This window comes from Centrocercus urophasianus, unplaced genomic scaffold, assembly GCF_019232065.1.
Source record: "Centrocercus urophasianus isolate 14NV4802_14NV808 unplaced genomic scaffold, USGS_Curo_1.0 seq_10, whole genome shotgun sequence".
Classification (NCBI taxonomy): domain Eukaryota; kingdom Metazoa; phylum Chordata; class Aves; order Galliformes; family Phasianidae; genus Centrocercus; species Centrocercus urophasianus.
This window is the reverse complement of record NW_024884142.1, coordinates 28368260-28383579: the sequence shown is the minus strand read 5'-3', so window position 1 is coordinate 28383579 and position 15320 is coordinate 28368260. Positions and strand designations below refer to the sequence as shown.

At 38.5% G+C, this 15320-nt stretch overlaps 1 protein-coding gene across 1 annotated transcript in view; it reads left to right on the top strand.

Annotated features, from left to right (window-relative positions):
- RARS2 (arginyl-tRNA synthetase 2, mitochondrial) overlaps positions 1-15320 on the top strand; it is a 33084-nt gene that overhangs the window by 614 nt on the left and 17150 nt on the right. Inside the window, exons 3-8 of the mRNA XM_042818747.1 lie at positions 229-334; positions 2833-2916; positions 6020-6117; positions 7377-7432; positions 8965-9048; positions 12622-12698. Of these exons, the coding sequence (XP_042674681.1) occupies positions 229-334; positions 2833-2916; positions 6020-6117; positions 7377-7432; positions 8965-9048; positions 12622-12698 (505 nt within the window). The remainder of the gene's footprint in view (positions 1-228; positions 335-2832; positions 2917-6019; positions 6118-7376; positions 7433-8964; positions 9049-12621; positions 12699-15320) is intronic.

Sequence of the window (15320 nt, the reverse complement as noted above, 5' to 3'; positions counted from 1 at the left end):
ATTCTGAACTGGTAATCTTGCTGTATGTATTTTAGCACTGTATTAGTTAGAATGAAGGTAATACTGAGTCTTCAGATGTATTTTTCTGACCATGGTGTATTCCCACATCTGTGACTGGGTTATGCTTGCCAACTGGACTTGCCATAGTCTGTGTCAACTTGGATTTGTCAAATCTCCTCATCGTTTCAATATATTTCTTCCCTGATTTTCTTATGTTCTTTTATTCAGGCGTAATGCTGATTTCCAGCTTTCCATTGCTTCCATAGAAGAAGGCAGTTCTAGAGATTACATGGCACAAGATCTTCAGCTTCGAGCTCAGAAGCTAGCTGAGAAGGTATGCTACCTTTATCAGGCCAGACTTCCAATCACTGGCTGCTTGAGATCGAGGTTTGCTTAGAAGAGAAGTGTCTTTGTGGCCATTCCAGGCCATGAGAGACGGTAGTAGCTGAGGCATTCAGAGTAACTACAGTATAACAAAGAAGCAGCAGGTGTACAAAACAAGATATCCAGGAGTGATTCAAGCCTTGAAGAAACAGAAGGGACAGGGAAGAAAATAAAAGTCTTCGAGGAGTTGGCGTGCATTAAGTTGGAAGTGGGATCAGAAAGGCAATTCTAGGGTTTTAAAAAGATCCTTCACAATCTACAAAGATGTGGCTGATGCCAGTGAAGAGGAACATAAACTAAGCAGTAGCAAAGTTGCAAAGAGGCGCTAGCAAGAAAATAAAAGAGCAAAAAAAGATTATTTATGTGATTTAGAAAGAAGTTCTAGAAGCAGTCAGTAGGGTTGCTATTTGATCAGGAATTAACAAGGATGAATAAAACAATTGCAATATTATTGAGATGCTGAACTGTTTCTTCATTTCATTCTTCACTGCTGAGATGTTGAAGAGCTCCGTACCTTAGAATCATTTTTTGTAATAGGTGAATATTCTGACTGAGAGCAAGAGGTAGTGTTGCTCAGACAGATGTACCACTGAAAGTTCTGAAGCAGCATTAAGATGACCTGGAATCACAGAGTTTGAAAGAGTTTCAGGAAAAGTTACCTGTAGGTTGCTGGCAGTTTTTGGATGAGGTTGCTCAGAAGTTTTGAAATCCACTCAGGTTTTATAAGCCTCCAGGAATTTGACAGCCTTTGTGGGCATTCTGTCCAAGCGACTAACATCATGGCAGCAATTCTTTTGTAAGTGTCTAGTCTGTCACTTTGAAAACAGTCTGGTTCCCAGTGATTAGAGAGTTGCATATGTATCTCCCTCCTTTATTGGTTGTGGCTCAGTAAATAAACCTTGGCCACAGAGTCTCATGTGTAGAGACTCGTGTACAGGGAGAAACCGTCGTAACTACAAAAAGGTACAGACCATCAATATAAGCCTCCAAATTGTGCACACTGTGCTGGTTAACTGAAGGAAAAAAATATCATTGATCTGTTGTTGTGTAGTGCATTTATTATCTTTTCTTTAGTCTAATCGCATCATCACTCCACAAAGAAGATGAGCAGTGTAGAAATAAACAAAATAGAACCGTTATATGCAAAACTAGCATTGGAGTAGAGAAATGTATGCAGTGATGAGTTTTTGTTGTGATAAGCAGTTGATAGTGCCTCAGGGTTCAATAGTATTGTCTTAGGGAAATAGGTCACAGCATTTGAAATGTGGATATTTAGGTTAGAATAGGTGAGTCTAAAACAGTTTTTGTTGACTAACGTAGCCTAAATAATGCAATGTGATGCTAAATGGAGCATAATATGCTCTGATATGCTGAGAATTGCCTGTCAGAAAGGTCTTACATTCATTGGCTTTTGATTTTTGTCTGGAGATTTTTTGCTTCATCTTTGAACTGTTAGTTCTTTGCTGAGGGGGAAGTTTTTTCATTATTATTATTATTTTTTAATCTGTGTGCCTCTACCTACCATAAAGGCACTCTGACCCAAGTCTCAGGCATGAGGAGGTCTGGTTACTCTAGAATTATATTGTACTTGGAAGAGAGATTCTTAAAGCTATGGAGAGGTCAAGTGAGCGCTCATACTGAAGAGAGATGAAAAACACTGGAAGACTAATGACAACTTACGTAGAAAACGTTTAGCAGAGCAAATAGTATGGAGCAAGTGCACTGGGAATTTTTCTGTCTGCCTCTTAATGTTGGCAAAAAGGACCTTCAGTAAAATGGAAAGGTGGGAAATTCTCAGTCAATACAAAAAATATTTATTCATGTAGCTCATAAATAAACAGTAGAATTTGTTATTGTTGGAGCTTATAAAAGTTAAAGAACTTAGAGCCTAACTGTGATTGCACCTCGTGTTTAAATCATGTTCTAAACACAAAAGATATAAAATGGGTATAATTTCTTCCTTGTGCTGGTGTGCTTCAGTCAGAATTAACAGCTTGCCTGTCTCTCTCATATGCATTAACCAAGTTGTGTGTGATTGGTTATTTTATTGTTAGTTTTTGTAGGAAATTTCTTGGCTCTCAAACATAGCTAGTTTAGTAAGGAAGAGGCCCAAACTCTCAACATGTAAATAAACGAAATTTGTTTAAAGAGGAGGTCGCTCACAGTCAATATGAAACAGAAACTGGGCACGTGCGAGGACTGAGAATGAATGTGTGATGTTTCACGCTGAGTTTTGCACTGAGTAGTCAGAGCTAGTAAGCATGGATTAGAAATAATCAAATCATTATCAGCAGGATTGATTCAGTGATCCATTTATGGTTGCTTTCAATCAGATAAATAACATGTTAATTTAATCCAGTGTGGATATTAAATTTTGAATGGATTGAATTAAAATTTCCCTGTCTACTTGTTTTCATGGGGAGTGACTGTTCTATCTTGTTCTTACAGCTAAAATGTGATGCTGTAGTGAGTGAAATCAGCACTGGTCCAGGAACAGTAAACTTTACAATAAACAGGGAATTGCTAGCAAAGGTGAGTACAATATTTCAGGCATGTTAAGGTAAAAATAAATTCCTGAATATGAAATACTCAGTTTTAGATATTTTCTATGTAGAACTGCTTTTTTCATCAATATTCTCCACGGATCCCTGATGCTGTTCCATTATGTAGGCCTAGAATTCAGAAAGAAGGTTACCGAGGTGTATCTTTTTGAGGAAACAGTGTATCTACCCTTTGTGATAACCACATTCTTTTCTTTCTTCCCTGTTTCTGCCAGGTACTTTGAGTTCAAGATTTTGATCTTGCATATAAAGAATCTTGCTTAGATAGGAAGGATGATAAAAAGATATCTGAAATAACAATATTTGACTACAGATCTACTGTTAGAACAACAACAAAAAGGAAGATGTGTTTCTTAAAGGCCAATGTCTGACTGAAACTGAAAGCTTAATTTGTTAAACCAGTAATTTAGCATGCTCAATCTATAAGAGCAGTGTTTCAATTGCACTCAGTCTGGATTATTTGCAAGAGCTTCATAAGGACAGGTGTCTGGCTGGCACTGTTAGACTGGGAAGTGAATGAAAGCGTTGTTAAGCCAGTTGAACTAACTTGGGAAGCAAGCTCCACTGTTGTTCTTCAGGGTCTTAATCTAAGCAGTTCTTATGGAAGCAACACTGTGGTCTTAGGAAAATAAGCTTTCTGAGTAGGAAATCAGATCTTAGCTAATACTCATGAAGTGTCCTACCAGGACTTCCACTGAATCACTTGAGCTCATAGCTGTCTTTTACTGAGTGATAAGTCTCTTCTGGTGAATTGCTAATGCTTAGGCATTCCTATTAATCAGTTGCTTTATTTGTTACCAAAGACATCTCTTGAGATTTTCATCAGCTGTCTGTAATCCGTCACAAACATAACAGCTGACAGTTTGCTGAAAGAACAGTGTTGGTGTTGAATTTTATTCCTGGGCAGAGTTTGACAAGATGCTGTCTGTAGGTGGATTCTTGTCAGTATAATGGTTCAAGCAAAACTACATGTCTGGCACAGTTGAGTTTTGTTAGAAAAAATGTGGAAGTAGAGCACAAAATTTTACATTATATCACTAAGGAGATATGACTAAACTGTGGCTTTCACTAGTAAGGAAAACATATATACTGTAAATTTGATGATTTGTGTGTGCAAGTCTAGCTTACCTTATGTGTCATAATGACCACTGCATTAAAGGTTTCTCTACAAGCACAGCTCACTTATTCTACTTTGATTTCTATTGCCAAACAATTTTAAGATGACCTCAGGGGTGGGTGGAAAAAAAAAAACAAAAAAAACCAACAACTTTCCACTCAATGGAATGAGATTTCCACTTGAGTTCATATAGGGTGCATGCAGGTAATTAACTGGCTGCATGAATGCATTGCTGATAGTATAGTTAACATAGGATTCGTCTTTCCACAAACTGCTTTCAAGCTGTTGAAGAACTGTTTTAAGGAATTTTAGGCAGTTTCCATACTTTCAAAGTAGACATGCTTTTGTACAGATGCTTTCTAGTGTATTTACAGGCTTGCAAGTAGGGAAAGGGGTAAAGGGATGTTTTGCCACATGGGGACTAAATAGGTGGCCTGTTTTGGCAATCGAGGAATAGAAAGCAAGATGGCTTTTGGTGCCTAGAAAAATCTAGCAGTTTTAGTAGAATGTGAGTGTGTTCATTTTTTATTATTTAACCCTTGTGGACTTAAGTGATTTGTAGTTCTGAGGAGGTTTGAATTCCTGCAGGTCTCCTGTTTTTTCTCTTTCTCTGTTCTGTGAGCTTATTTTCCTCCAACACAAAAAGAGAAGAATATTAAGCAGTTGTTTTTTCTAAAGAATAATAAAGAAATACAGTGAGCATTGATGGTAAATTAACTAGAAGAAAATAGGTACATTAATCTGCCTTATGTACTAGAACAAAAAATGGAAGCAGCTTAAATTTATATTACTGAATTTAGAAGTAGCTATGTCTCTTCTGGTTTTGCCTCTCATGAACTCCTGGCTGAAGTTTTTCTATCCTGTTGTTATTAAGAATGTTCAGACCATTAGGTGCCCACTCAGGCTGTTGTTTCAGTCTACCTGCAGTGAGCTGATGAAGAGGGTTTTTCAGTAACTGTCTTGTCTCTTAGCTGGGCTTTAGAAATCATGAAGGCAGGGACTATTGGACTTCTGTCTCAGATTTCCTAAAGAGTAATAAAAGTGTGCTGTTCAGGTAACCTGCATAAGCAGGTGTTCATGCAGTTACAGCACACGGGATTTTTTTTTTGCAGGCCTTCAGTCACAGGTAGTTTGTGAAGGATCTCCTGTGTCCCAGGGGGTTGGTTGGGCCTGTGTGATTGGGCCATGCTGTGCTCAGTGGGTATTGCCTGCATTCACATGTTGGCAAAAACTTTGACAAGACTTACAGAAATTTCACACAAATGGCCAAATTCCTTGAAGTGTGCCTTGGTAAGATTTATTCATGGGAGGGAGGGCGCTTTGAGGGATCTCAAAGGTTTGCTATGTAGCTTCTGTTACTAATTCAGGAAGGAAAAAACAAAAACCCAGCTGTTCTGAGAACATCAGAGTACATAAAGATATACGTTCTCTTGTTAAGTCTACTGCTCAGAAGTTTTACACAGTACATTTTATTTAAAATGTGTTACATGAATTAGGCATGGCAGGGGTCCTGTCAGAGTAAATTCAGACTCCTGTTTATGTGAGAACTCCTTCGTTTATATGAGGCCCCTGTTCTACCCACACTCTTTAACTGGCTTGACTTTTCTGCCTACCAGTTACTTCTGGGTGATTCTCTTGCCCTTTCATGTTGTCCAACTAAACCAGTGATTTTAGTAAGACCTACATTTTCTGCTTTTAAGTTTTCACCAAAATCAATGCAGATTTAAACCAAAATCTCTGTTTACAATTTCTCTGATGTTCTTAACTGATCAGATTCAGCTTTACAAATTTAATGGCATTTCCATCTGCTACGATATCTTGTTTGCTTGACCACCTAATTGCTAATGTGAAAAAAAGGCTGTGGGATCAGACTTCTGTGGGGTTGGTAAAGTTTTCCTGACTGCGTTTTCTGTTGTTGAAACTTGTTTTCCTTCTTTTTGTCTTCCCTCTGCTTCAGACTGTTCTGCAGCAGGTGCAGAAAGATGGCACACAATATGGAACAAAAAGTGAACTTTTCTCTACTGTGCCTAAACAAAAGGCAGTGGTTGAGTTCAGGTAAGCACACGTGATGAGTCCTTTAGGAAAACTGCCTTGTCTGACAATTGCTATTCATCTCCATAATGTGTGATGCCTGTGAAATTAAAGCGTGTTTATGACATTGTATTCAGTTGTGTTTATTTCTGACACATTTGCCAAGTAGAAGAGTTCTATATTCCAGTAGAATGTGTTTTATCTGGGGAATTGAGGGTTTTTTTTTCCCTAGAATATATTTTTGGTGCTTGAAAAGGTCATTCCTCTTTCTCATTTAGTATATGGCAGCATTCAGTTTTCAAGTAGGTTTCTTCTGTTTTGTCATCAAGAAACATCATCTGAATTTTTAGCCAGCAACACCCACCCTTGGACTTCAGTTTCCTAACCTGTTACTTAGTTTTCCTTAATGTATTAATTCCTGACTCACCACAGTAGCAAGGCATTTGTCTTGATAAATCTTCTGAATTTCTGGCCCTGGAAATTCTGGCTGGTAAAATTGTCTTTGTGGCCATCTGCTCATGGAAATAGATGTGTCTGACTCTCATATCCTTATGCACTAAAAAAATCTGTATTCACTTAGACTTGTTTTATAGGCTTCCTTAGTCAGAAAGTGAGCACTTACCTTGAATCTGGAACGTGAATGTTAGGGCTGCTTCCATTTTGTTTTAGAGGACAAATAGTTGTGGGCACACTGTTTCTTTTTGTTGATAAGAAACTACAACCTATAAAGAGCTAGCTTAACTATTTTGTAGTATTTTTCCATGTAAATGCTTAAGAAATAATAATAATATGCCACTATTGGAAGCTTAAATTGAACTGAAATACAAGAGAGAAGCTGACCATTGTAAAGCAGTGTTGGAAGCTTTTTCAGCATAAAGATATGCCGTTTCCCTGTGTAGAAAAAGAGACTTGCTAGAAGTTGTGGTTTAAGATACTGATTCTTGCATACAAATTCACCTGTTCCAGTATCAGATTTGTTTATAATAACAGTGTGAAGAGAATGACTTGTATGGCCAAAACATGTAAAATGTGGGGAGGTAGGATAAGTCCTTTGTCACTTGCACAGTTGGAATTTAGGGGGCTTTGTTGTGTTGGTTTTTACTGTTTTAGTGGTTGCTAACGTTTGATAGAGAGGTGTGCTGTCTGGAACAGAAGCTAATCAGAGAATTATAAGGGAAAACTGTGGGTTTGTGACAGTTTGGCTGTGCAAATGAATCGAGTTGTTTAGGCAATGTGGCAGTCTTGTACACTGAACAAACGTTATTTGTGAACATTTGTTACAGCTCCCCTAATATTGCCAAAAAGTTTCACATAGGACACTTGCGTTCCACCATCATAGGTGAGTGTGCATCTCTGTGTGTCCAAGAAGGGCTGCTTTGTCTTTGTGATTCACTTGACAGGGGATTGCTGCTAAGCTTTCACTCCTCTCGTGGACTGGCTGTGTCAGGCTCTGCTTGCTAATTAAAAGCCTTTTACTCATTATGCAGTGAGGAAGGAGCATGGTATGTTGCTGGCAGATTTATTAAGTCACACCTAATATAGTTTTATGCCTTCGAACATTAAACGAAGTAGTTCAAAATCATTCCACAAAGACACCCAGTGCAGTTTCCACTGAGGTGTTATGAATGTCATTTGAATTTTAAATGTCTGATTTGCACTGGACTGCGGAGCAGTCACATAGTTATGGCTCAGTGGCTGTCTTGGAAAGCATTTGCCTTTATATGTTAATTACTTGATGCCAGTATTGCTAACACAATTGCTGCCATTTGTAATGGGAATAATTAATTTGTTTACTGTGCAGTACTCTAACGGCATACAGAAAACATTACTGTTCTCTTTTTATTTTTTCCTCTCAATGAAATCTCTAGATTAGCAGAATACCCCACAGCATCTGTAGAGCTAACAACATATTATTTTTAATAATGTAGCATGTATAATAATTAGCTACGTAAAGTGAATAATTCTGCCTCTCCATTGGCTGGTGGCTGATTGTTGTATTTTGGGCTCTTTGTTTCACTTCTGGACCCTTTTGTATAGAAAAAAATATTTAAAAAATTAAAAAAAGTTCTGTAGATGGATGTTTGTCTCAGAAAGAGAATGAAGTGCCTACAGGGAATGGAATGGCAAGAGACTGCCCAGCACAGCATGGTGTTCCTGTAACAGAAGACAATAAAACTTTCTGCATCCTTTTTGTATCAGCCTATTGATTGAAAAGTACCCTTGAAGCACAGAGGAATAGAGAAGGGAATACACATATTTCTTTGTAATTTGGTAATGTAACAAAGCTCAGGAAAGAAATGAAGCATTTTTGTTGCAGTAACAATTAGAAAAAAGGTGTACTTACATGATATTCAGTTTAGACCATATTAGATTCATAGTGTATGAGCTGAAGGGCTCATTACTGCTCAACAACTTAGTGTTCTCTGTGTAACTTCACAATAAACAGCAGTTTGTGAGTTTCAGTACTTGCTTAACCTCCTACTATGAGGTTACCTGGCTATGGAAGTGGAGTTGTGTGCTGCCGTGTATTTATGAATACACAAGCCCTTAAAAAGTGTTTTTCATGTCTATACAATTTGTAATATATGCAAACAACAGTGGTACAAACATACATAACTGTATGAGACATTTCATAGCATCTCTCAAATGCGAAGTCTTTTTTTATTTTTTTCCTTGCTTAAAAGATTATTGCTTGAAGTTTTGAAGAGTTTTAGTTGAATTTAGTAGAATTTTAGCTTCTGTGGAGCAGTTCATCTGATTGTATTCAAAAGGGAAATGGAAAGCAAGTCATACAAAACCAGAAAATTGATCTAGAAAATCACAGAATATGTACAGTCCTGAATAATGGCACCAATTTTGATTCCTTACCAGGAAATTTTATAGCAAATCTCAAAGTTGCACTGGGACATGAAGTAACAAGAATCAATTACCTTGGTGACTGGGGCATGCAGTTCGGTATGTTTTCATGTTTGTTTCTCTTATTCCCTTGTATAACATGGTCAAGGTTTTTGACTTCAATTCTTGCAAGCACATTGGATTCATCCTGGGCTCACAAAAAGCATTATTGTGTTTGCATGCATTTGATGTCTCCTTAAAATATTAACAAAACCTAGTCTGATTCATTGTCAATGTGACCCATTCCACTGCTTGAGAAATACAGGAGGATATTCACCCTACAGTTCCTCCTTACCTCAGTAGTTCCTCTCACAGAACTCATGTGTTATTTGGGGTTTGTTTTTAAAGCACAAGGTAAATGTTTTGCGTGTGCTGATCGTACTCCTGGAGCCCCAGCAGCTGAATGGGCTGCTGTTGCTGCCTACAGACAAAATGCATGTGCATTGCCATGTTACATGTCTGTGATACTGCCTTTCTTACTCATATTTTGCATGTGGGAGAGTAAACTTGTTAACTTGCCTACGTACTTATGCCATTCCTGTATACATAACAGTAGTTGTTTTTTTTTTTTAAAGTATTCTTGTATTTAGTTGTCTTTGTGTGTGTGGTAGCATTGTCTTTATCTTTTGTTGTTGCTCCCTTTGGAAGCAGGCTTGTTATTCCTAGGGAATAACTGGCTTGCACAGTAGCTGCATTTTAACAGGTTAAGACCTGAGGTATTTTTATTAGTAAAGACATCCCAGTACTTGCCCCAAAATAGTCAGTTTTCTTTAAAAATGTAGCAAAAGAGAAGTGTGTGGGTGGAGAATATGGAAGTGAAAAGGCCCTTGAAAGCCATCGATCTTGCGAGTGTGTGCATCTGCATCCGCATGCATACACGCTCCTACATCCTGTGAAATGTCCATCAGATATAAACTGAGAAATCCTCTCATGTGCAACCCTAGTGTGTTGATAGCTGTTTCTGACTGGAGTTCATTTCTGTCTGAATACTAGATCTGTTAGTATTGCTGTCATATTGGCAGTTGATCCATGGGAATCACAGTGCTGTTGGTTTCTGTTAAATTTATCTGCATTCTCTCCTTTTCTAAGGAGGCACACATGCACTTCAGAGCTGATTTTGTCAGATTTTTAGGCATTTAAAAAAAGGCAGCCATGCCCACTTGTTCTTGAAAACTGAATTGGCCCAGGAAACCATAGAGCTGTCACACAGCTTTTGCAGTGGGGTCTGAAAACAGTGTTAATATATACAAGTTTTTCTTTGAATGGCAAACAAAAAGTGAAGCTCTTTCAGCCCTTCTGCTGCCCGTTTGGTTGAGCTGATACAATTGCTTGTGGGCATTTCAGTGAATCAACTCTGTGAATAAAACTGGGTTAAAAATCTAGCAGAAATACTCTACTTGTACTCCATTTATGCATGCAGGTTCAGCAGTATAGGTAACATACTTAAAAGGTATTCAGTTCAACCCATTCTACCTCTAGAGTAAACCCCTGAGATCGAGACAGCTGGAATGTTCTTACGGCTGTGAGAGCAGTAATGGAACACTTTTTTCCTTTGTGAAATTATTTCCTCTGCAGCTTTTCTGTCATGATTCTACTTCTGCTCTGTTTTATAGTAGGGTTTCCCTTCGCTCAGGATGTATTTCATAGGAATTCAATGCAGAAGGAGTTAACCTAAAGTTAAATAAATTTCATCATTGTAGATTTCTTTCACTTTTGCCCCTTTGACATATTTTTTTTTTTTTTTTATCACCAGCTCTTGTATAAGGAATGTGGCAATGGTAATTATGCAATGAAATGTAATGTAGGTAAAGGGCTTCTCAACTGACCTTGTTCATTCTGTCTTTGAAGATACTAAATTCTACTGACATGTCTAGATATCAGTATTGTTATGTATTTTAGTGCAAAATATCTAGAAAGTATCAAGTTGATAATGTGTGTTACTTACATACATACATACCTGTTGCCCAGAGCACAACAGTCGTACTTTGTCAAAGTGATTTCAACTGTAGCTTTCCAAAGGGCTGCTCCCTTCTTTATTTGGGCTGGCTCAGCTGAAATACATGACAGGTTTTATATCAAACAATGTAGTCATGCTTCACAAAATTATAGCATAGGAATATTAGTATAATGGTCCTTCCCCAGAAGCAGTGCTATAATTAACAATCTGTCAGTGTTTCTACTACAACTTCTATCATCAAAGGCTTTGAAAAATAATAATTGAAAATGAATTTTGCTGAAACATGGCAAAGCAGTCCGCAACCTTCAGGCAGTTTTGGGGCAGGTTTCTTAAGGTAACCAATCTTAGGCAATCTGTCTATCCATCTTCCTGACAGGCTGCTGCTAACAAATTCTGAACACGTTGGCCAACCTGAACCAGATCTGAAGAAAATGTCTCAGAGAACAAAATTATTTCAGTTTTGTGACAGTTGACAGCCAAGTAGTGTAGAATACAATGTAGTGCCCTCAGGGAGTGACAGTTAACTTCTCTGCTTAGCCTGTCAGCTAACCAGTCAGCACATCAAAGTCAAAATCAGACCCAGCACGTGCTGCATCTTACCAGTAATTGGCACATGTAACAAGGGCTGGATGACAGAAACCTATGGAAGGTATTTGAGCTGAACAAAAACTGGAAGTCTTGCTAGGGGGTTGGAGTATGAATCCAGCATCGAAGAGCGGAGCGTGTAGGTACTCCAATGTCCAAGAGCTCAGTAGGAAACCAACTTGTAGTTGCTCATAAAACAAGCTGTCCTTAAAGAAACTCCCTTTCAGTAGGATCTGACTCATTTTGTTTCCTAGACTCTAGCTTGTTTTTCTTATCTAAATCTGCCACAGCTCGGTGTTTCCAAGAGGGAAGTTCTTGAGATAGTGCTGTTTGTTTAGCTGCAGAGAGTTTTTCAAAGGGGCGCCTGCATGCCCATTCCTCAGCTGCTGGCTTTACATCAGTCCAGGACCTTGTTAGCTCAGGGGGCAGAGACAACTTGAAAAGCGCCCTCAGATCATCTAAGAGGCAACAGGGTTTGGTTGCTGGATTACTCAATGAGTTAATGAGCCCTTTTGACTTATGACCCTTTTGACAATAAGATTGGGATTTGAATTTCTTGCCCTTTCAGATGGCTTTCGGAAAGTGCTGAAGCCAAATCAGATATGTGAAAGCAAGCTGCACGTTCTCAGCATTCAGAAAAAAAGTTCCCTTGAAAGTATTGCATGAGTGGTATGTGAAATACCATGTTGTGTCCCAATTTCTATTGTCCTTGAAATGATAATACTGCTAAGGGAGGAAGCCAGACAAGGAGTTCTGAGCATGTTCTGTCCCTGGGCAGTTTCCTGTATGTGGCTTCTAATTTTCAGCTAGTTGCTGCATAGCATCTAATTTTGTCTACAGATCTAGAAACAAATTCTGTTTTTGAGGAATTGAAGAAATCAACATAGTACTTCATACTAGTTTCTAGCAGTTTTTTCATGCAGTGACATAACAAGCTATGCTTTCGTTTTGCTTTTAGAGCATACTCTGTTATATTGTTAAAATAGTAAGGAATTTGTTTTATTACATACAGTGTTAAGACTTGCTTGTGAAAACGAAAAAACAATGCACTCTGAGCTCTTGTCTAACTCTACATTGATTTGTTGTTCAAGGCTTACTAGGCGTGGGTTTCCAACAGTTTGGTGAGAAAGAAAAGCTGAAATCCAGTCCTTTACAGCACCTTTTTGAGGTAAGTTCAGAGAAAACCATGTAGGGACTTCAAAGAGCAATCCATTTAACTTGGCTATCAATTTTGCATAGTGATGTGTCTGCAGGGTCATCGTGGATTCACGTAACTCACATTGGGTTTGAAGTACTTTGTTGAGGGATGAGTGGCCGTGTCAGCAGAGACGTTTCATCAGCTGGAAAAACACGCCACCTATGGGGGAATAATTGAACGGATGGTTAGCTTGCATTGGCTGCTGCTGCTGCTGCCACAGACAGCTTGACTGCTGTCACTGACCACCTACCTAACTGGCACAGATGACGACCGAGCTTGGCTTTGGCAACGCTTTGAAAATGGAAGTCTCACATCTGATGCTGTAGTATATTGTTTATCAAAGCTGTATTCAGTTACACTGAAAAGTGGCAAATATGCTATGCAAATCTTTTTGTTGCTTCTGATTTGCAATAAGTAGTATTTAATTTCCATTGTGCAGCCCACAGTTTGCTCCAGTTTGGGGGAAAGGATCTATAAAGTGTTTTATATCTATTGTGAAGCCTTAGCATATAATGTATGTAATGAGAAATGATTGTCATTTTTCAGAATACTATTCTGGAATACTATTCCAGCTCTGCAGAATGCTTGCTTTCTTTCAAGAGTGTAGAGAGCCAGTGGTAGGTGCAATTTCTGTTGACAAGCATTCATGAAATGTCTTTCTACAGCAGGGAAACTTATTTCACGAAGGTGCCCTTTTGGTTGCCCACCGTAGTGCAGTGCAAATGTTGCAGACAACGTTGGGGCAAAACTTAGTGAGCTCTCCACAACTCCGTGATAGTTTAACAAATCTTGTTTCTTCAGAACTGTGATGGTTTTGGATGTTGGTCTGCACCATCCAGATACGTGTAAAATCTTACAAGTCAATATTTGTTTTCTCCTCTATACCAGTTTCTATGGCTCTTCTTGTTTCATACAGTGAAGTGAGGGGGAGAGAAGGAAGGAAAAAAAAAAAAGGTTTTTTTGAATCTTTCAGTATTGAAAGTTCTGGTGACAACATGTGCTGGGTGTAACACGTATAATATGTGAGAGAGCATGAGTTATATACCTGTACAAATTAAACTCTTAAGGAATGGCCACACCCTCCTTTAAAAGAAAGATTTCAGATGCTGTTGGGGCTTTCTCCAGGTTCTTGTGTGGCTGTGTCAAAGTGTGCTCTTGTTACAAAGCTGAGCTCTGCTTTACTCTCTGAGCGGGATGTGGAAACTGTTGCCAAGCTAGTGTTTGGACAGTGTGTCACAAGGTAACTCTTTTACAGGTACCTGTTTACTGGCAAAGGAACAAAACATGTTTGAATGCCTGGATGCAGTACAATGGAATACACATTAGGCAGGTTGTTTATGTAGTTGAATAGTTGCTTCTGAGGTGGCTGGCTTTTTTGACACACTGTTCACCTGTTTCCTCAAAGAGTTGTAGAATATCTCAAGTTGGAAGAGATCCACAAAGGTCATTGAGTCCAGTACCTGGATCTATTCAGGACTGCCCAAAATTCAAACCTCTGAAGTAGGACAGCTTCAGAAATGCAGAAAAACTTAATTTTGGAAACCTAGGGAACTTTGAAGTGTCAGTTTAACCTAGGTGCTTCTGAGATGAATGAGTTCTTAGCATGAGTGTGCTTTAGAGTTGTAGGATTGATTTCAAGACAGAAGTAGTCATATTCTTTTGATTATGCATTGCTGTGTATTACTTAATATTCATTTATAATTTCAGCCTGTTCTTAGGATTTAAAATGTACCTACTTGAGTTTTACAGTAAAGCTTTAAAATTTAATCTTTAAGGCTTTATGGCCTTAAAATTACTTTTAAATTTAGTGAACAGTATTCAGTTGAGCTATAAGAAAGTCTAAACCAGTAGTTGTTTGTGTCTACATTGCAATTTCTCAAATATTCCCTACTTTTAAGTTCCTTAGCTGGGTTTCCAGTTTACGTTAGATTCAGAGATATGTTTCAAAGTGGCAATGTTCTGCTGTTGTGTGAAACAAGTTCTTTACAGAGAGAATGGTGAGGTGCTGGAACAGGCTGCCCAGAAGTTTGTGGATGCCCCATCCCTGGAGGTGTTCAAGGCCAGGTTGGATGGGGCCCTGGGCAGCCTGGTCTGGTATTGAATGTGGAGGTTGGTGGCCCTGCGTATGGCAGGGGGTTGGAGATTCATGGTCTTTGGCCAGAACCCTGGCTATTCTGTGAAACTAACCTCTCCTGTTGTTAATTAATAGGAAAAATCCATGACACAGCTTCTGTATAAATGAATGTGTGGATAAGTGTGTATTTCCAAATAGCGTACTTTCTATTTTGGCTAAGTCAGGTGCAAATATACCTTTAACATTATTTTTGTTTTATAGCATCACAGGTAGGGCAGGGGTTAGAGTATACACAGCTACTGTTTGGGGCAAAAGGAGCATTGTTCATGGATAAGGTTGAATTTTCCTTCTACTTTGTTCCCTTTTTTGTGCCAGAACTAAGCAAACATTAATCTTTGAGGCTTGTCAGCAGTACTTTAAAAAATCTTGAGTCATAAAAGGAAGGGGAAAAGTTCAAGGGTTTTGCTATGGAAGCTTGTTTTCATAGACCGAAGCCATTCAAGCAAGATATTCTTGCA